Below are 21,977 nucleotides of genomic sequence, written 5' to 3'. Positions count from 1 at the left end.
TCCTTAGTGCATGAGCTGGCTGTTTGGAACTGGGGCTTATGCAGGGACACTTTGCTCAGCCTGGTAGGAGGGGACTGGACCCTCCTGGACTGAATCTAACAGGTTGAGCTGAATCCCCAGGGGAGTCTTTGCCCTGGAGAAGATGGGAATGGGGGGTGGTCTGGGGGGAAGGCAGGGAGGAAGGGGGGAGGACAGAGAAGTCCATGGCTGATATTTAAAATTAAATTAAATTATAAAATAAAATAAAAAATAAATAAAACAAAATAAATTTTAAAAAAGAAAAAAATTGAGTCCCAGTTAGCCCAGTTAGCCTAAATTTTTTAAATCTTAATGTTGGAAATGTGTTCAGATGTTTTGGAGTACTTTATAACTTAAACAAAACTTTGAAAATAACTTAAAGTTAGACTAAGACATTTTTGAGAAATAGCTTTGAGGTGAAAAATCCAAGAAGATAATATAAAGTTTCATAAAGGCATGTAGTTTAACTCTTTAAAGTCAGGAAACAAGAACAAGTCAGAAAAAAAAAAAAAAGTTGATGCACTTTTCTTGCTAGGATTGGTTGATGACCAAAGATGCTGAATAATTGCGTATGTCCAGCTCTGCCCTCAATCTCCTTATATAAGAAGCTATTGATGAGTGGGCATGTACCCCAAAGATTTAAAGTACAGCTGACTGATTCTTTTTCATATATAAAAGCTTAGATTTGTGATTCCTTTAAGATTCCTTATAAGGATACCTTCCAAGTAATAAAGTAATTGGCCCTTTCTTTGTAACTGCAAAATGCAGTCTGCCAGTAAAAGACCTGACTGATAATACTTTCCTCGCCAATACAATTAATCTATTACAAGTTGCTTGGGTATGAATGTACATGGTCCCTTGGGATAATTTGGTTTTCACTTGTAATATGTAAAACGTTTAATCATGTAAGGGATATGGAAAGCATGCTGGGTTTTTTACTGTTTTTTTTTTTTTATTCATTGCAATCGTTCACTTGAAAAATGGAATGTAACTACATTATAATTTTTATATTGCCTGAAAGATTTTGCTAGGGTATATAAGCTGTAAGGGAAAGAATAGAGATAGAGTTAGAGAGAGTTAAAATGGGCTAAAAGAAAAGCATCAAGAATGAATGTTAGCTCTTTCTGGGACGGTGCTTGGAGGCACTCAGAATGGTCCAGCTTTTGACATACCATTGTAGGGTTTCCTACAACACAGCCTCTAACAAAACTAGGCTGTCTCGAATCCCTGGCAACAGGATTATTTACCTTTATAGCAAGAAGGTTGGAAAAGCACCTAAATCCGCATGAGGTGTGCACCCAGGCAGGCTTCAAGGGGTTTGTGCTGTGAGACTGAAAGTCCTTACGAGGTTGTGTAAGACAAAGAAGCATGTCAGCAGGGCCTACAGTGAGTCCATGTGTGCCAAGTGTGTCCATGACAGGATCAATCGTGCTTTCCTTATTGAGGAGCAGAAAATTGTTGTGAAGGTGTTGAAGGCACAAGCACAGAGTCAGAAAGCAAAATAAATATGCAGCTTTTTTTTAAATAATAAAGGTCAAGGCTTGGTCTGTGAAAAAAAAAAGAATGAAAGTTAGAAGGAAAACATCAGAATGGGAGAAAGAAGTCACCAGGAAAATAAACAATAGAGGATGCAAAAAACAGAATAAAGAAAAGGTCTGAAGGAAACCATCAAGAGAATATGTCTCTTTTTCTTTAACCCCCTCAGAAAGGTCTAGTATGTACTGATGCCATGGATTCCTTCTGAGCCCTGGGCTTTCTGGGCTGGCACCCCAGGCAGCAATACCTGACATCAGACTGGTACTGCTAACAGCAAGATAAGCCTGCAAGTCTCACACAAGTATCACAACCGTATCCGGTAGGGAAATTGGGTGTGATAGTTACTCCCCCGACATGGCAGGTCATAGCTTTAAGTTGACTGTGTCATTACTGATACACTGAAGTTCTGTATCCAAGTTCCATCTTGAAGAAGGGTCTATTGCTTGAGATTGGTTAACTCTAGAAACTTGAGAACAAAGGACAATTGTCAGGCAGCAAGCACAGGACACCTTGCCATAATGCCTATGTGGAAATGGCTGACAGAAGTAGTCATTAAAATGGTTAGGGTTGGCTTAGACATTCCTAGAAGTTTTCAGTGTTAATGAGCTCTAGTAAGAGACATGGTCATTGGTGTCTTTATGCTATGTTGTAAATAGTAACCTCCATCTCCTTATGCTTACAGTAGAGGTTGACACCTCTGAGCCCACTGTGAGTAATTCCTCAGCACCCAGAACTGTGCCCCTGTTGCAAAGGGTTTATTGTTGGGTGAGAATGGGAGCCTTGAGCCCTGTATCTATGTATTATCCAATGTTTCCTATATGTAAAAACTGTGTACTGAGGCTGTGGAACAAGTAGGTCAAGAAATGAGTGCCAATATGCAAAAAAAGGAGAATCCTGCACAGAGAGCACAGCCTAAAGCTGACATTCAACCTGTGAACTAGCCAGCCACCAGGTAATATATAGTTTGTTTTGATGCTGTTATTTCATGAACTAGTTTATACTGGATATTGATATTGGAATGGATACTAAAGATTAAGCACACAAGGAAAAGCTGCAAAGACAAATTTCAAATATAGCCAAAAGAGATTCCCATCCTAACAGATGCACAGACTGCATGTTTAAAAGGTGAATATGAGATATGAACAAACAATGTAACATTACTCTGCCAAAAACATACAGTTCATTAGTAACCAAATCAAATGATACTGAAATGACTGAAATGTCAGACAATAAAATAAAATTTCTAGTTTGAAAATCATCCCTGACCTCAAAGAGAATTAAAACAGACAGGTAGTCTCAACAATAAAAGGTGGTGGATAAATTGATATGCAGATTTAGAAAAATTAACTTATGTCCCTTTCTCTGACCCTGTAAAAAGTCAGTTCAAAATGGATCAAAGTCATTAATGCAGGACTTAAAACTGTGATGCTACTAAAGAAAAAACACTTGAAGATATAGGCCTAGGACAATACTTTCTGAAAATCAGAACTACAAATCCTAGAAAATAATATCAAGAATTGACAAATGAGATTGCATGAAATTGAAAAACTTCTGTACAGCAAAGGAAGAATTACTAATTTGAAGCAGCATTCATGTGTCAGGACATTAATATCCAGAGTCTATATAGAAGTTTAAAATCTAAGTGCTGAAAGAACAGTTACCTCCTTCAAATGAACTCAGCAGAAAGTTTTCAAATTATGGAGTACAAGTGACTAATTAATACATGAAAAAAAGTTTCAACATACTTATCTATAAAGTAAAGGCAAATCAGACTGTACCATCAATCCACTCAGAATGGCTATCAACAACAACACAAACAAAAAAACAATTTGGCAAGGGTGTATATAAATGGAACCCTATATACTCTTAGTGTAAATATGAATTAGCTAATCACTTATGGAGATTTCTCAAAAACTAAAAGTAGAAGCAGCATAAGATTTTGCTATGCCACTCTTAAATACGTACCCAAATGAAACAGTCAGCATAAAACTGAGATACTTGAGCACCTTTTTGCCCTGTAGCACTACTCATGAGAGCTGAGTCATAAAACTAGCCTAGAATTAATTAAATGTGGTGTATATACACAATGGGGATTTATTAAGCTGTAAGGAAGAAGGAAATTATATAATTTACAGGAAAATGGTTGGAATGAGAGGCCATCATATTAAGTGAAAGGGTCTGATTCAGAAAGACAAATTCTGCTTGTTTCTTCATATATAGAATCTACATTAGAAAAAGAAAGAAGTGGGGGAAAAGACATGAATGTAGAAAGGGGTGACTTAGGGGAAGGTAAACCAGAAGGAACTACAGACAAAAGAATGTAAGGGATGAAAATAATCAAGAATGTCATGATGAAATCAACAATTTTTATAGATAATACATACTAAAAATATTTTAGATAGAAAAGATAAACCATAAAAAGCCATTTGGAAGTGTTTGTTTCCTATGTATATTTGTTAATGATAGGGGGGGCTAAAGTTGTTCATGTCAGCTTTTTAAAACATATCAAATTTAATGGTTTTTTTCTTGAACTCACTTAAAGTAGTTTTAATCAATTGTTTAAACTCAATGCCAATATATTATAAAAATGTTCAAGGCAGGAAATATTAAAGGATTATGCTAGATGATTAGGAGATAAAAAATGCAACAACATTTACCATTTGTTTCCTCTTGTATTTTAGGTGGATGATTTATTTGCATTTCTGCAAAAGTAAAAGTGAAGTAAAGTTAATATTAAATCTGTTTGATTTCATTATAAGTGAGAGAAACAACAACAACAAATAGAGTGAGTTCAAACTCTTTAACAGTGAGAAACCCTTCAGCTGATTCCTAACACTGTATGGGGGGTGCATAAAACATCACCAAGACACACTTCCACGTATTTGTATTTCCTCTGTAAGGAACATCAGAATATCTATCCATGTCACACTAGCAACGGGGACACTCTGGGACAATTGGGAGGTCATCTTCCATGATGTCCAGTTGTAACAAAAGCCTCTTGTGCCTTCTTCTACTGCCAGTTTTCTTAATCCTCACCTTGACAATAAAGTTCAATTTCTGAATGCATTGAACCTTGGGACATGAAAGGAATCCATCTGAAGAAAATGAAAAACATAAGAAAGAAAAGGAATAGAAAATTTATCTTCTTGGTTTTTATAATGAGTTGAATTTGCTTCATTTCTGTACATTCAAATATAATAACAAAAATTGCTTTTTAAAAAAATAGCCAAGCACAATCCAACTTATTACATCCTCATTTTTAGCTTTCAAACCCAGGATGAAGTACTTATTAACCCATCAAAACAGACTCTGGCCACCAGGTTCTTCTACCATCCCTAAGTTTCTCCCTGTTACAGGACCCTCCTGGCTGGCATAACCCGACCCTACCCCAAACTTTCCAGCCCAGGTTATTGGGCTAAGCTTCCCTCTCCCAGCTCCTCTGGTCCCTATATAACTCAGTCATTTTTGCTATGCCAGTCTCTTGGCCCAGACCACACCTCTTGGTTGGTGGTTCCTTTGCTCTCTCCCCTCTCCTCATATGACCTAGCCCAGTGTCATGTTCACTCTGGACTCTCCCAGATGTCTGTCTCTGCCTGTGCTCTCCCTGTAGCAGGAATCTTAAATGGTCTTATTGATAAAATCAAACCTGAAGCCAGGTATTGGGGTGAATGCTGGAAAATCAGAGAAGCAGAACAAGCCACAGCTTCCTCACCTCACCAATTCCTCCACTGATCCTGTTTCCTCAGACTGGAAGCTTCTGAGTCCTCATCCAAATGGATCTCAGATAAACTACTTCTTGAAAGCCTGAAACTTAACCAGCCAAGTGCTTCTAGTTTCTGGTCTTCATGTCTTAAATACCTTTCTGCTTTCTGCCATCACTTCCTGGGATTAAGGCTCACTTCTTGGGATTAAAGGCATGAGTCACCAAGCCTGGCTGTTTCCAATGTGGCCTTGAACTCACAGAGATCCAGACAGATTTCTGCCTCTGGAATGCTAGGATTAAAAACGTGTGCTACAACTGCCTATCATCTATGTTTAATATTGTGGCTGTTCTGTTCTCTGACCCCAGATAAGTTTATTAGGGTGCACAATATTTTGGGGAACAAAATATCACCACATCTCCCTTTTATTTACAATAAACATTCTTCTCCACCATACAAAGAAGGCATTTCCTCCCTTTCTTTTGTATTTAAATATATTTTTTAAATTGTTTTTCATTTTACATATCAACCCCAGTTCCCCCTCCCTCCCCTTCTCCCACCTTCTCACCTCCCTCCTACTCTATCCCCATCCACTCCTCAGTAAGTAAGGCTTCCAATGGTAGTCAACAAAGTCTGGCATACCAAGTTGAAGGAGAGCCTAGCCCCTCCCCATTGTATCAAAGCTGAGCAAGGTATCCCACCACAGGGAATGGGTTCCAAAAAGTCAGTTCATGCACCTGAGATAAGTCCTGGCCCTGCTGCTAGGGACCCCACAAACAGATCAAGCCACACAACTGTCACCCACATTCAGCGGGTCTAGTTCGTTCCCAAGCAGGTTCCCGAGCTGTCAGTCCAGAGTCAGTGAGCTCCAACTAGTACTGGTCAGCTGCTCTCTGTGGGTTTCCCCATTTTTATTTCTTTTCTTCATTCATCTAGTGTTGAAACGCCAGGAGTGGCACAAATGAGTTCCCTCACACGTTTGTTCTGCTGTTTCCATCCATCCATCAAATCTGATCCCAAATTCTAGAGTCTGTCTACTTAGCTACTTCTACCTTTCACATGCTCTAACCATTACTCTCTTTGTTTATGCCATGAATATCTCTCTGGATCCTAGAGCCTTTTATACCCTCCCAAGGCACACACCTGGGCACTGGTCTTACATCTCTAGCTCTGGCCTACTACATCCATCTGGGTATCTCTACTAAAGGCACTTAGGGTCTCAGTTAACTTTCTCCCACCTCCCGCTAGGGACTGTTGCCCTGCCTGCAGCTCCTTCCTAAAGTTGAGCCTGTACATTGCAAGTTTTCTTTCCTTCCCCTGGGAGGGGCCTGCTAAGTTCCACAGCTTCCTTAAGCCCTTCTGGGCCTCTAAGACATTACCCCTCCTCTCCTTCAACTCCCTTCTGGAAATCTTCCAGCTTCTCTAAGTCCTCATGGCCTTTATGATATTGGAAATTCTCCTGTGGTGGAGTTAATTCTGGGAACCTTCCTCCATTTCTTCTTGAACTCAATTCCTCCCTTGAACTAAGAGATTTAATAAAATCTTACTGAAAACAGCCTGGCTTCAGTACAGATCAATGGCCAAGAATGGCGCATTTGAGTTCCAAATTCTTGCAGATTGTAAGAACTTCTGCCACTGCACAAATAAATGATCCCAAAATCTCTTCTATCTAAATTTTCTTAGCTCTACACTTCCTCTACCTCCCACTCTTAAAAATCTTCTATCCTACAATTTCTCTGCACTCTGTTATTTAAAAAAAAAAAAAAAAAAAAAACCTCCTAAGACTATGCTACAAACTCTGTCTCAGGACTTGTAAATTTATTGGGTATGTTTTTTAAAAATCTATAAAATTTGTTAACAAAATCAGGCTTTAAACTTATAACTAAACGCTTATACTTTAAAAGTCTGTACAAAGGTAATCTTAATTTGCTATACCTTACTATATATTTGATCCAACTCATATTTAAAATATACTGTATTTTAAAATAATAGCCACATGGCTGGCAGCCAAGTTTACTAGGGATAAGGAATACATGTCATGTGACTTCAACATCTGAAAAGGACCACATGGAATAAAGCTGTAGTTATAAACTTCTTATTCTTAATGACCTCTCTGTTTATTATTTTGTCTCCTTTTTAGACTAAAGAGACAACAACACATCTCCAAAATATCTTGGATTAGGATGGATTTTTATGATTAAATACAATCAAAGTTTACAAATTCCTAAGGTTATAAACATCTACTTAAATAAACAAAAGCTGACTAGAGATGCATGTGCAACTAGTTATGTCTTTGCCAACTGTGCTCAATACAAAGCTTCTAAAAAATTTTAAATAAGGAAAAACATAGGTATGTTTAATAAATACCATTTATAAACTTCTAAGATGTACTCAGTTTAACAATAACTTATTTAAAGATACTTGCCTAGCTTCTTTGTCGTTGCCCCGTTTATTAAGCTTTAGCTATTTGAATAAACTGAGTCACACAAGAAACTATGATATTCTGCAATGGTACACTTTAAAAGTATCAGTAAAGTCCCAGTCATTCTATGGACCGTGTTTATGGTTTCAAGGTTTATTTTGATGCTAAAGGATCAGGATCTTCAACTAAAGCTTCAACTCAAATTTTTAAGGCTCAAACTTAACAAAAATAAATTTTGTAAAATAGCAGGAGAGAGACCTTGGTGAATTTTAACCAAGGTGCCCACAGTGGGTGAGAGAAAGAGATATGCCAGGCAGAGGGGGGCATGCAGACAGCACTCACATGGAGAGTTTTATTGGGGGGAGGGGAGAAAGGGGAGCTACGGAGAGAAGAGATAGAAGAGAGGAGAAGAGGAAATGGGAAAAGGGGAAGGGAGGAGGTCCAGATGCAGTCTCATGGGAAGAGAAAGGGAGAGAGATAAAGAAAGGTAGACAGAGCCCCTGTCCTAAAGTGGGTTCAGAAATGCACAAACAGGCTATGTAGGATGACTAGCACCCTGAGCAGGCCAAGGTACTGCCTGATTGCTAGTTAGGTCCCCAAGGGGCCAGTCAGGTAATATCTAAATGCTAACAATAAAGCTATAAAATCTCAATCTTATAAAAGCTATTAACTTGTAAAGTGTTGCGTAATTCATTAAATCACAAGCTTTATTTAGCCTCCTGTATGTGTTTTCAAGGTTAAGAGGAAAATACGTAACTAACTCAAATATTCTTAATAGATGGTCTTCAAACTCTTAGAGATCTGCTGGACATGACTTTTTAAATGTATAATAAAAGAGTTTCCCATAATAGACAGAACTTCCCCCTCTTAGCAGGAACCCCTAAAGTCTCCAAATAAGATAGATAGGGCACCAGCTATTCCTCCTGTGCTGTGGTAATGCTGCTAACCACTGGTTAAGGAATTGCCCCAATCCTCCCCTGCTGTGAGGGCCCTACATAAACTGGATGGACGCTTCTGGGTTGACTGCTGCACTTCAACTTGTCAAAGTAAGATCAGTTTTCCCAAGTTCCTTCTCCACAGGAAAACCTCTAACAGCCTAAGGCCATGCTGCTCTGTGTGACAGCTGACAATTCAATGCTGTCCTGCATGATATCTGGACACCCACCACTGCCCCCAGTGAAGCTATTGAGACCATGGGAGCCTAGGACACCTATCTTTGTAGTGGGTACTTCTCTGTCAACTTAATCGATACGTAGGACATTTGGATTATATTTCCAGCTATAATTTATCCTTCTCAGATCTGTGATGGTGTTAATGACTAGGCTAAGTGTAGCTTTGTCAATTTAGCAACAGCAAGCATACTACCTTTTCCCTCAAGGATACAGTTGTCTTTTCTTCATATGTAAAAACCAGGCCTCAGGCCTCACTTTCCTAAAAGTACTAGGTCTCCAGCTGGGAAGGTCAGTTTACCTTGCTACCAGACCCTGAAAAGTGATAAATTCACAGATGCTTTTAACCCAAAATCACATTTGGTTTCCTAAGCTTTTAGTATGACTCAAAGGAATGAGTCTACTGCCTTGTCTACAATGTGGATTTTAGTATAGATTACAAACAGTAGAAATAATAACATATCTAAATCTTGTATCTCTGTTTATGAACTAAAAAAAAAAAATCTCATAAGCTTCAGGGAATCAATTTAAATCCACCTCCTATAGGCCAAATAGGCTCCAGGCAATTACTCCTAAGTTTCTCTACCTATCTATTCTTGAGGGTATCTCCCCTGGTCTTGGGATTCACCTCCCCCAACTACCAGGACCTAGGGTCTGGAAGTTTCAAATATACACCTTCAATTAAAATTTTCCCCTGAACTTCTCAGTTTTACCTTCTCTGTGTCTGTCGCAGCAGATTTCCAGTCAACTAAAGACTGAAAAGCACTCCAAACTCACCAGCACCCCCTTTTTCTGACCAGCCTGAGCCTCTGCATCCTGGATGACTCCAGACTTAGTATCTGCAAGAGTCCCACAAGATGTTGCAAAGTTTCCTGCACTTCTCTAGTCCCAGAGGGTCCCACAGAGGCTGGACAGTTAGTGAAACAGCCTGCTCTTCCTGGCCTTGGCCAGCATTCCAGCCTTTTGTATCTCTAATAACAACAATGTCAGCAGGAAGCAGTCATAGAAAAGACTACATCACCCCTCATTATTTATTTATTTATTATTTTTGAAAAGGTGGGCTGTTAGGTCTCAAACCTAGAACAAATAACTAACTGAGGTATCCATTAGCATATCGAAACAGTTTTTCAGCCATCAGGTTTTTTCAGATCCCTGGCTGACATGCCCCACCCTCTACCCCTGACCTCTCCAGCCCAGGGCTTCCGTCTCCCCAGCTCCTCTGGCCCCTCAGCCATTTGGGCTATGCCAGTCTCTTATCGACAGTAGACTTCCCCTTTCACCGAGGAACATACACTTCCTTCCTTTTTCACTTCTTTTTATTCACTCACATGGGGCTGTATTGCAGCTACAGATGCTAGAGTAAAACGCACCTGTGCTGGATTCATCAGCTCAATCACCAGCTTCTAGTGAAAGTCGCAGGAGCTATAGCAAGCTGCACTGGGCCAAACTAGAACCCTAAGAAAATGTGCCCCACTCATTGCCTGAGGGAAACTTTTCACCAAAAAAAATTAAACTTCACATTTTAATCTTTCCTTTGGGAAAGTCTGTCTTGTTATCATATGCCTTGATATAGAATCTTTTCCTTGATGTCTGAATTATATTGCCTTAAAATACATTGAAATTATAACCACTTTGGAGAATCTGCATGAGATAATATTGTATGTTAGCAGCTACCCCAAATCAGCCAAACTTCTGTATCACAAGCTTCCTGTTGGAAAAAAAAAATCATCAAAACAGGACTGACTTGGCCCAGCAGGTCATTCTTCCATGTCAGGATCCTAAGGGAGAGGAACAGGATATCAGAAATAAAGAAGATAGAAAAGTTGGGTTCAGAAGGTCTTTCATGAATTCTGTCTTATGCCAAGCCAGCGTATTAAGAATCATAGCTTCTTATATAAAGTTTGCAGTGAGGAAATGGGACAGAGTTAGCAGAAAACTATCATACCAGGGATAAAGTCAGCAGGAAGCTAATCAAACAATGTCGAACAAAGAGAACACAGGATATCTCATGTGCCATAGACAGGGCACTGATAATCAGTTAGAAGGAAAGAATTGGTTTTTCCAGATCCAAAGCTGCAGCCCACTCAAGGCCCTAGCCCCAGGCCATTACTGACTCAGCCAAACATTCTTAATTTTAGACAAGGAACTGAAAATTTCTCCACACACTAGGGCTTCCAGGAAGACATGGATCAGCTTAGATATCAACCTGGACTTAAAAAATGAACTTTCTTTTACTGATTTGTGCCCTCTTGGAGCTTAGTTTTGCTGACTAAATGATCTGCCTCATTCATAGAACTGTTGTCAAGCTGGAATGAAGAAGCTATGAAAAAATTTTAGGTATTACTAAGTAGTACATGTAGGGTCTAGTAATATAGGAATAAGATAGTAATACAGGAATAAGATAAGAATTTAGGAATAAGCTTAAGGGATGGAACTGAGAGCCATCAGCTTGGCCAGCAAAAAGGAATTAACCTTTGACTGAGCCCTTCCATGTTTTATGATGGGCAGCTCTGTTAACAACCCAAATGTTAGTTTCCTTTTACTTAAGATTGCCCTTTGTAATTAGCTATTCTTTAATAACCCCCTACCTCTCACTACCAAAACCAAAGTTAACTTTTAATTAGTTCTATGTGACAACCTTGTGGAAGTTTTTTGTGGAAGCACAATGTTATTCATTAAGTATCACTGTTTACCCTGTGAGAAAAGCCATGAAGTACAACAAAACCCACTATAAGAGTTTATTAGAAGAAGGAACAGAGGGGAATGTGCTTAGGTCTATGGAGATTGTGCAGGGAGAGAGAGAGGAAGAAGAGGAAGAGGAGCAAGGAATCTGTAACCTGCTTTTTATGGATTCCCCCACACATGCGCATAGAGTTATGTGATCACACTATGTGCAAATTACATGACCATGCAGCAGATTTTGTAGGACATAAGGTCCCGGGATGACTAAGCCTCTTGCTTGGCTACTAGACAGCACATGTCTGGTCATGTAGCTGGGGGAGTGGCCAGTGGCCAGGAATTCCAACAAACCTGCCTTGCATTGTTTCCTATTCCCTCCACTATGGGAACCCAGCTATGTCAGCAGAAGTTGCAGGTTTGGCCAAACATCAATTAGCTGAGTCATGAAGGGCTGGAGGGATATATTGTTTAGCTAAAACTTTGTTAATGGAAAATTATAAAAAACTAAAAACAATTTGTCTCTAAAAGTTTAACTTCAAAATTGCAAAACTTCCTTTGTCCATGTCTAATGCTTATACCTTACTACAAAAAGGGGCTCATGACCCCTGTCCCACTGCCAAAACCTCAGAATCCTGAACACCATCTGTAGTCTCAGCTAGCTGATAAGCTTTTGTGCCTTGAGGTGATATTTCCATTCTTTTGTTGGCCTTTTATCTATTTATTTATTTATTTATCTATTTATTTATTTATCTATTTATTTATTTATCTATCTATCTATCTATCTATTTATTTATTTATTTATTTATTTATTTATAGCAATAAAATATGCTTCTGATTTAATAGACTTTGGTGGTCTATCCCCCATTATTACATAACCCCAGACCCAACAGTGAAGAAATGTTATCATTGTACCCCCAAAACCAGGTACTGCTACTCTGTTTCCAAATGTACATCTATTCTTCCTATCCACCTGTCTACTCAATAAAGTCCTAAAGAGAGTCTCATCTGTGTGCTAGACAATTTGATAAATGCTGGGGCTATAAGAGCAGCAAAAGTATGGATTCTGACCTGGAGCTCCCACTATCAGAGAAATATAAAAACAATGTGCATGACAAAATATGGTAAATGTTTTAGGAAATACAACAGAAATGTATAGTCTCTTTTTCTCCATATAGTAAAGAAAATAACCAACTATAAATGGCAGGGTTGAAAGGCACAAAAAAAAAAAAAAATGAGCAAAAATATTTCTACAAAGAGGCAGCACTTAACTGGAGCCTGAACAATAAGCAGTTGCCTGATAGGCACTGCCAATGTCAGTAATGGTGCCACAGAGAGAGACAGCCACAGTGGCAAAACACATGATGGGTTGGCTTCATGTGTTAGACCTTAGGAGGGAGGCTGGTACATGAGGTGGTGGGGTACAGGATACTTGTGTGGGGATCTGAGATGTCAAGAGCCAGTGCTACAAAACCAATCCACCACACAAGCCTTAAAATCACCAGATAGTGGCCATATGGTGCTATAAGATTAACTGTGAGCATGTACAGTCCTAGCCAGCTGTTGGGATCACTTATCTCTTCATTTGAGAAAGCTACAAGAGATCTTATCTCCTGATTGCTGCAACTCACATTGTGCTTAATCTTTCTCTGCTACAATCTAATGGCATATATGATATATGCTATACTTTTAGTTTTCACAAATTATACAATCTTAATTAATTAAATGGATTTTGAATAATGTACCCATCTTTCCAGAAAGAATGTTTCCATAGTAAATTTGAACTATTAGGTATAGTAAACCCACTATCATTCCAGCATTCAGGAAAAAGAGATAGGAGAATGGTGAATTTCAGGACTGAGCTTTGTAGTGCAATTCTGTTTTTTGTTTTTATTTTTGTTTTGTTTTGTTTTTTAAACATGTACATAAGATTCAGGGCTGAGGGAGGAGGCCCATTTAGTAGACTATTCATTCACACATAAACTGAGCATAGAAGTAAAAGTTGTTCTTCCAGCATTTAATTAACAGTCAAAGGCAAATCCTCAGATACAAAATGAGTGCAAGGCCAGGACCACATAAGACCTTTCTGAGAGAGAGAGAGAGAGAGAGAGAGAGAGAGAGAGAGAGAGAGAGAGAGAGAGAGAGAGAGAGAGAGAATGAGAATAGGATAGAATCTAGATCTCTATAAATCTATTTCCCCATCTCTGAGGAAAATAATCTACCTATTCCATAGTAAAGTAGAATTAGACATGTTTTAATCAATCATGATTTCTGAACATGATAAATAAGTAAGAAATGTCAGTGACTACTCTTGAGACTCACTGCCAAGCACAGGACTTCATGCTTCATTGATATTATAGCAAATGTACTCCAAATGATTGTTAGTGAACTAACAGAAACACATCCTTTCTCAGACAGGCTATGAAAAACTGGACCTTGGGTTTTAATGTTGGCAATACAATGAGATATCTGGATTAGTTAATTAGATATTCTCTCCATATCTTGGTCTAACAGACACAGAAATGGTGATCAGATTCACCTCAAAAGGAGTCACCACAGTATTGCTGAGGCTGGTTGGGTCTATGAGACCAAAAGTCAGATGAGACTCAACAATATGCAAAAAAGGAACTTTTCCAATAGAAGAAAAAAATGTAAAGTATTTTAGTTTTACTTTTCTATTGTCATGACATAATACCACCATCCAGAAAATTTAAAGAAGAATGTATTGAGGCTTAAAATTTCAGAGGATGAGTCATGAACATCATGGTGGGATCATGGCAGCAGGCAGACAGGCAGACAAGGTATTGGAGCTGAGAGCTTATATCTTACACAACCACAAGCCAGAGAAGAGGCTAAGTGAGAATGGCATGGGGTTTTGGAACCTCAAAGCCTACCACCATTGATAAATAAGGCCACTCCTCCTAATCTTTCCCAAACAGTTCCACCAACTGAGGACAAGTGTTCAAACCACAACAGAAAACTTTGGTAAAGTGACAATGCTGACAATCCAAAGAGAATAACTGGTTCTTTAATGTTCTAATTTGTAAATACTTAGATTTCTTTCTTAAAACTGAGTTACATGACAGTAACCTTCAAGATTATCTTTCAAAAATTAGTTTTACAGAACTTTTCATTCTTGTCACCAAATCCGGGTGTACTGACTGACTTAAAGCCATGCTCTTTGGTCTTGCCCTTTGTTTATTTTTTTGTCACCATTTATTCTTTTTCCTGAAGATGCAGTAAAAGTGATATGGTGACCCAAAGCCAACACACTGTTTGAATATTATTAGATTCAATCCCTTCTAGATTCTGCTAGACTCAGATTTACTGAAATCAAGACTATTACTTTTAATCTCCTTCAGTGAACATCACACTTGTAATAAATGAATTCTTTATAATTGATCCTAGGGATTTTTTTAAGAAAATGGTTCTATATGCTGGACACAGTAAAACATACCTGTGATACCAATACTCAGGAGGCCAAAAGAGGAGGATTCAGAGTCTAAGACCAGCATGGACAGTTTCTCTGTAAATCTCTCTCAATTTTAGCCCACCACTAAGCCTTCCCTCCAATGTCTCTGCTCATAAAGAGAGAAGAGTGTATTGTTGCTGCTCTAAATTGATCTGCCTTCAGTACACACCTCTATTTTTATATGTGTGCTTCTGCATGCCTACCTATAAATGCAGCCAAGCCTCTCTATTCTTTTATATACATATGCTTCTGAAGGCCTGTCTAACATGTGGCTAAGTCCATCTATTCTTTCATAAATCTGCTTCGGCATGTCTGCCTAGGCATGCAGCCAAGCCCTCCATGAATACTTTAGTTTGTTCATCAAAGTATGTTATAAAAAAAACCCTCAAAAGCATAAAATTAACTAGCTAGGGTTAGGAGTTAGAGATTGTGACTCAGACTTTTGTATTAGCTCAGGAAAGTTCCCCAAAGTCCCAAACAGGAGTGCTAGAGAACTGGGCTTTGAGGAAGTGATGTAAAGGGAGTAGAATACAAGGTAAGCTGTATAAGCTTGCTGCCCCAGATTACTGCACACAGTATCCAGACACTAGCAAATGAATATATAACATCCCATTCCTAATTACCAGGGAACCCCCTTTCACTGGCTTCATAGAAAATCCAAAGCTGAAGATTCTCTGTGAGACAGGAAAGGATTTTGGTAGCACTGCCCTAAAACATATGAGCTGGGTTTTGCTGGCTTCTGCCACCCAACATATATGACTCCAAACTCTAGAGCCAGACTCTTCAGCCACTTCTTCCCTCCACCTGTTTTAACCATTTGCCTCTCTTCACCTACTTAGTAAGTGTACTCTCTCTGGCTCCTGAAGCCTGGTATGCTTTTTGAAGCACCGATCACCTGGGCATCTCTCTTTCTCTCTGTCTTCTGGATCCTGCTATGCCCTCTGGAGTTCCCAACATGTGGGCATTTCCCTAGTACATCCTTGAGGTTCTCACCACTTGGGCAACTCTCTGCTTACTAAACCTAAAGCTTCTCTATGCCACCAAGGCTTCTACAATATAAGAACTCTGTCTTGGGTGGAGTTACTGCTTGTTCTTCCTTATCCCTCCTGACTACACTGTTCTGTCTCCAAGCCCCCTCTTGGAGCTTATTGGAACTATCCCTCAGATGGAATTTGTTTTTGTTTTTTTTTTTAACTTTTCAAGTCTTCTCCTTGGACTCAATTCTTTCCTTGGACTAAGATTTTTTATTAAAGTCTTGCTATTTTACTGCAAACAGCTTGGCCTCAGTACAGCTTAATGACCAAAGATGGCACACTCAAGTTCCAAATTCTCATAGATATTAACAATCTCTTCCACTGCACAAGTAAATGATCCCAAAGTCTTATATCTAAAAGTTTTTCAACTTTCCAGTCTTGAAAGTCTTTTCTCTCTACAATTTCTTTGTGTTCTACTCTCCAGAAATCTTTCAATACTATTGTGTAAATACTCTTTATCTGTACATTCATTGGGTATAGTAAAAAAAAAAAAAAAAAAAAGTCTGTAAAATCTGTAACAAAAAGTTGGCTTAAAACTTGTTATTTTGTCTTTTTTTTTTTTCAGAGCTGAGGACTGACCCCAGGGCCTTGTGCTTGCTAGGCAAGTGCTCTACCACTGAACTAAATCCCCAACCCCCGCTTTTTTTAAAAAATATATATTTATTTATTTATTATTATGTATACAGAAGAGGGTGCCAGATATCATTACAGATGGTTGTGAGCCACCAAGTGGTTGCTGGGAATTGAACTCAGAACCTCTGGAAGAGCAGTTGGTGCTCTTAACCTCTGAGCCATCTCTCCAGCTAGGCTTAAAACTTGTAACCAAAGGTGGTACAGAAATTAATAGGAGTGGACAATGGATGAATGAGAAATCTTGAAACTCATGCCACAACAGAGAGCCTACCTCTGACACTGCCTGGAGGGCCAAGTACTAGAAGCTGGACAGTCTAGAGACCTATGAAAGAACCAAAAACAATTGGCAAAAAGAATTAATGAAACGATTCCAAATTATATTCTGCTATACTCACGGACAGGAGCCTAGCAAAATTATTATCAGAGAAGCTTCAGCCAGCAACTGATGGAAACAGATTCAGAAACCCACACCCAAACATTAAGCAGAACTCGGGGAACCCTGCAGAAGAGGGGGAGGAAGGATTGCAGAAGGCAAAGGACACCACAAGAAAACACACAAAATCCACTAACCTGGGTTCACAGGGAATCACAGACACAGAACTGGCAACCACAGAGCTTATGAGGGTCTGAACTAGGTCCTCTGCATATATGTTTTGCTTGTATAGAGCTATATCTTCTTTTGGGACTCCTAACAGTGGCATCTGACTCTTTTGCCTTCTTTTGGAACCCTTTTCCTCTGACTAAGTTGCCTCATCCAGCCTTAATATGAGAGGAGGTGCCTAGTCTTATTGCAGCTTAATATGCCCCATTAGATTAATATCCCTGGGAGGCCTGCCCTTTTCTGAAGAGAAAAGGAGGAGTGAATTAAGGAAGGGAGGAGAGAGTGAAAGGGGAGGAGGGAGGGTAACTGTGGTCAGAATGTAATATATGAGAGAAGAATAAATAAAAAATAAAAACAAAAACTTGTAATCTAATGTTGAATCTTAATTTGCTATATGTGATATATGTGATTCAACTCTTATTTAGAAAAATAGATCTACTTACTGTATATGTAACTTGGGTTCAACTCTTGTTTAAAAAATAAATTCACTAGGAAAATAAATATTTTAAATAGCAACCATGTGACTTGCCTCCATCTTGTCTGGTGACCTCATCAAGATGAAAGAAACTATGTGATTGCCAGCCATTTTTGCTAAGATTAAGAGATACATGCCATGTAACTTTACTACCACCTTGTTAACATGACCATGCAGCATAAAGCAACAATTATAAAACTTCTCTGTCCTACTGAGCCTTCTGGTTATCATTGTATCTCCTTTTTAGACTAAGGACACAACAGCAGGTCTCTGAAATATCTTGGATTAGGATGGATTTTTATGATTAAATATAATCAAGGTTTAAAAATTCCTAAGGTTATAAAGGTCTACTCAAATTAACATAGACTGACTTAGAGATATATAATCTGACCATTTATGTCTTTGCCAACTACATTTAACACCAGAATAGATTCCTAAAGTTTATTCAGATTAACAAAAATTGATTAAGATATACATTTAAAGTTTTATTTTTGATCCTTTTCAGATCTCTGATGGTGTTGACAACTAAGGGTTGACAACTGTAGTTCTGTTCTGTTGTAGTTCTGACAACAACAAGCATACCAGCTCCTCCTCCAAGACTACAGCTGCCTTCTCTTCATATATAAAAATCAGGGTTCCAGTTGATAAGACAAACAGTTGACCTTGCTACCAGACTCCAAATCTGACTTCAAAAGGAGATAAACTCACAGATACTTCTAACCCAGAATCAGTCTTGGGTTCCCAAGATTTTAAGGTGATTCAAAGGCACAAGTCTACTGCTTTTTCTACAATGTGGATTTCAGTACAGATTACAAACAAACAGTGGGAATGCTGACATATCTAAAACATTGATATCTTTTTGTAAACTTAAAAAAATTCATGTAAGCTTCAGGGAGACTTTGATCTACCTGTCTCACAGGTCAAAAGGATTCCAGATAAGTATGCCTGTCAACCAACATCCTTAGTTTCCCCACCTACTGGCTATTCCTGAGGGTAGGGTCTCTCTCTCTCTCTCTCTCTCTCTCTCTCTCTCTCTCTCTCTCTCTCTCTCTCTCTCTCTCCCCCAGTCTTGAGACTCACGTTTCCCAACTACAGAACTTGAAGTTACACCCAAGATAAAAAATCTGCCCTACTTTCCTTGACTTGACCTACTATCTCTATTCTATATCTTCCCCAACAAATCTGCAGTCAAGTAAAGACTACAAATGGCCTTCGGTGTTCTAGTCCTGGGTGTGCCTTGGAGCCTCCATACCAGATGGTTTCAATCCTGCACTTCCCCAGGCAGCACAAGGTGTTCCACAGAACCTGGGCAGCTAGTGAAACAGACATGCCCCAGCCTGCCCTTTGACTATCATTCCAACCTTCCTGACACCCCCACCAGACAATGATGCCCCAATTTCAGCAGGAACTAGCTATACAAGAGATCACATTACTCCTTTATTATCAACAGAAGGCTGCAATGTCAGGTCTCAGACCCAGGACAAACCTGTGCATCCTTATCAGAACTTTCTACCCTGCCCCTACCCTAAACTTCTCCCCCACCAGGGGCTGGGCTTCCACTTTCCTTCCAAGCCTGATTCTTGTGTAATCAAGCTCTTTTCACTACATAGATCTCTTGTTCTCTTGGCCCAGGCTACCTCTCTTGGTCAGTGGCTCTTCTCTTGCTCTGACTCCCCCTCTTTCCTCTCATGGCCCTCTTTGGTCTTCTGACCAAAATCAGACTGGACTTTTTTCTCTGCCTGCTTTCTCTCTTATATCTACAATAAAAATCTTCTCAATACTTTAATAGCCATCATGACCTTATCCTTTTATTGCAGTTTTTCATTCAATGTGTTTTTTGATAGGGAACTGATTACTGGTATTGAAAACTGTAAAAGAAATACTTGAGTCTTTGCCTCTACTTCCAACCAAAAGAAAAAAGAGCAAGAGACTCACCCTATACCTCATCCTGTCATTTTCCCACCATCACATTGCATCACTTTTGTGACAAAGAAGAGCATGGACATATGTGGCCACCAAACACATGCTCAGAGTAGCAAGGGATGATTAATACCGGCCTCTTTCAGAAAAAAGTCAGTGAAGCCAAGTGACTGCTCACTATCCCCTGGTAATTTTTCTTATTATTTTCTTTTATAAAAAGTGTTTTACATTTCTGTACTTTATCAAAATGTCTATATCTTTTTAAATCTATATTGCTCATTATTTCCTTCTATTTCCAGAAAGAAAAAAGGAAATGATTTGTTCATAGGTTAGTTATTTTGAAAATAAGCAGATGCATAAAAAACTTTTAATGAAACAATTGAAGTTGTTCTTGAGGTAGAGAACTAACATGAATATTATGTTACCTCAGGGGTTCCCAAATTAGTATTCCATGGTGCTCACCCTCTCATCCCTTTTGTCTTACTTCTCTTTTTTTTTTTCAGAAATATTAACTAAATCTCTGCTTGGTACAAGAAATCATGCTGGAGATTAAAATGAAATACATGAGGCCCTGTTCTTAAAAAGCTTATCATCTGGTACCCAAGAAAAACACTTTCACAATGATAGGGATGCAATGTATACATACTGAATGGAGTGTTAATTGAAGCACTTAAGGATTTTTTTCTTTTTTCTTTTTTTTTATTATTTTTGCTTGGTTTATTTTTTTATTATATTTGTGTTTTAATTTTACATATCAGCCATGGGTTCCCCTGTCCTCCCCCTCCCACACCCACCCCCACCATCGTCGCAGCCCCTCCCCTCCATTCCCATCTCCTCCAGGGCCAAGACTCCCCTGGGGATTCATTTCAACCTGGTGAATTCAGTACAGGCAGCTCCAGTCCCCTCCTCCCAGGCTGAGCAAAGTGTCCCTGTGTAAGCCCAAGGTTCCAAACAGTCAGCTCATGCACTAAGGACAGATCCTGGTCCCACAGACTGGGTGCCTCCCAAACAGTTCAAGTTATTCAGTTGTCTCACTTATCCAGAGGGCCTGCTCCAGCTGGGGGCTCCACAGCCTTTGGTTCATAATTCATGTGCTTTTATTAGTTTGGCTATTTGTCCCTGTGCTTTTCCAATCTTGGTCTCAACAATTCACATTCTTACAGTCCATCCTCTTTCTCGTCAATTGGACTCCTGGAACTCCACCTGCGGCCTGGCCTAGGATCTCTGCAAACACTTCCATCAGTTATTAGATGAGAGTTCCAGTACGACCAACAGGGTGTTTGGCCATCTGATCACCAGACTAGGTCAGATCAGGCTTTCTCTCAACCATTGCCAGAAGTCTACAGAGAATGTATCATTGTGGATTTCTGGGGACCTCTCCAGCACTCTGCCTATTCCTGATCTCATGTCATCATTTACCATGGTCTGTTATTCCTTGTTCTCCCTTTCTGGTCTTGATCCAGCTGGGATCTCCTGCTCCCCTAAGCTTTCTTTCCCTCGAACCTTGCCTTTTATTACTACCACTGTCATCCAGGTTGTTCATATAGATCTCATCCATTTCTCTGTCATTGGGCAATCACTGTGTCTTTCCAAGGGTCCCGTTTTCTAGGTAGCCTCCCTGGAGTTGTGTAGCAGTCTAGTCATCTTTGTTTTACATCTAGTATCCTACTGTGAGTGAGTACATACCATGTTCGTCCTTCTGAGTCTGGGTTACCTCATTCAGGATGATTTTTTCTAGCTCCATTTGCCTGCAAACCTCATGATGTCATTGTTTTTCTCTGCTGAGTAGTACTCCATTGTGTATATGTACCATATTTTCTTTATCCATTCTTCAGTTGAAGGACATCTAGGTTGTTTCCAGGTTCTGGCTATTGCAAACAATGCTGATATGAACATAGCTGAGCAAATGCCCTTGTGGTATGATTGAGCATTCCTTGGGTAAATGCCCAAGAGCGCTACAGCTGGGTCTTGGGGGAGATGGATTCCCAATTTTCTAAGGAAGTGCCATGTTGATTTCCAAAGTAGCTGTACAAGCTTGCATTCCCACCAGAAGTGGAGGAGAGTTCCCCTTGCTCCACATCCTCTCCAGCATAAGCTGTCTTCTGTGTTTTTGATCTCAGAGTCATGTTGAATTGCATTTCCCTGATGATTAGGGAGGTTGAGCAATTCCTTAAATGTCTTTCAGCCATTTGAAATTCCTCTGTTGAGAATTCTCTGTTTAGTTCTATAGAGCATTTCTTAATTGGACTGTTGGGCATTTTGATGTCTAATTTCTTGAGTTCTTGATATATTCTGGATATCAGCCCTATGTCAGATGTGG

At 39.3% G+C, this 21,977-nt stretch overlaps 1 protein-coding gene and 1 pseudogene across 1 annotated transcript in view; one reads left to right on the top strand and one right to left on the bottom strand.

The window, feature by feature from the left end:
• Window positions 1–1,164: 1,164 nt before the first annotated feature.
• On the top strand, window positions 1,165–1,538 carry LOC118578598 (annotated as a pseudogene).
• Window positions 1,539–4,579: 3,041 nt separating this feature from the next.
• Rp1 (RP1 axonemal microtubule associated) overlaps window positions 4,580–21,977 on the bottom strand; it is a 222,221-nt gene continuing 204,823 nt past the window's right edge. The window contains exon 22 of the mRNA XM_036179670.1: window positions 4,580–4,649. Coding sequence (XP_036035563.1) covers window positions 4,580–4,649 — 70 coding nt within the window. The remainder of the gene's footprint in view (window positions 4,650–21,977) is intronic.

The sequence above is a fragment of the Onychomys torridus genome, chromosome 2 (assembly GCF_903995425.1).
Source record: "Onychomys torridus chromosome 2, mOncTor1.1, whole genome shotgun sequence".
Lineage (NCBI taxonomy): Eukaryota > Metazoa > Chordata > Mammalia > Rodentia > Cricetidae > Onychomys > Onychomys torridus.
Note: the sequence above shows the minus strand (reverse complement) of the source record. Positions and strands in the feature narration are given on the sequence as shown.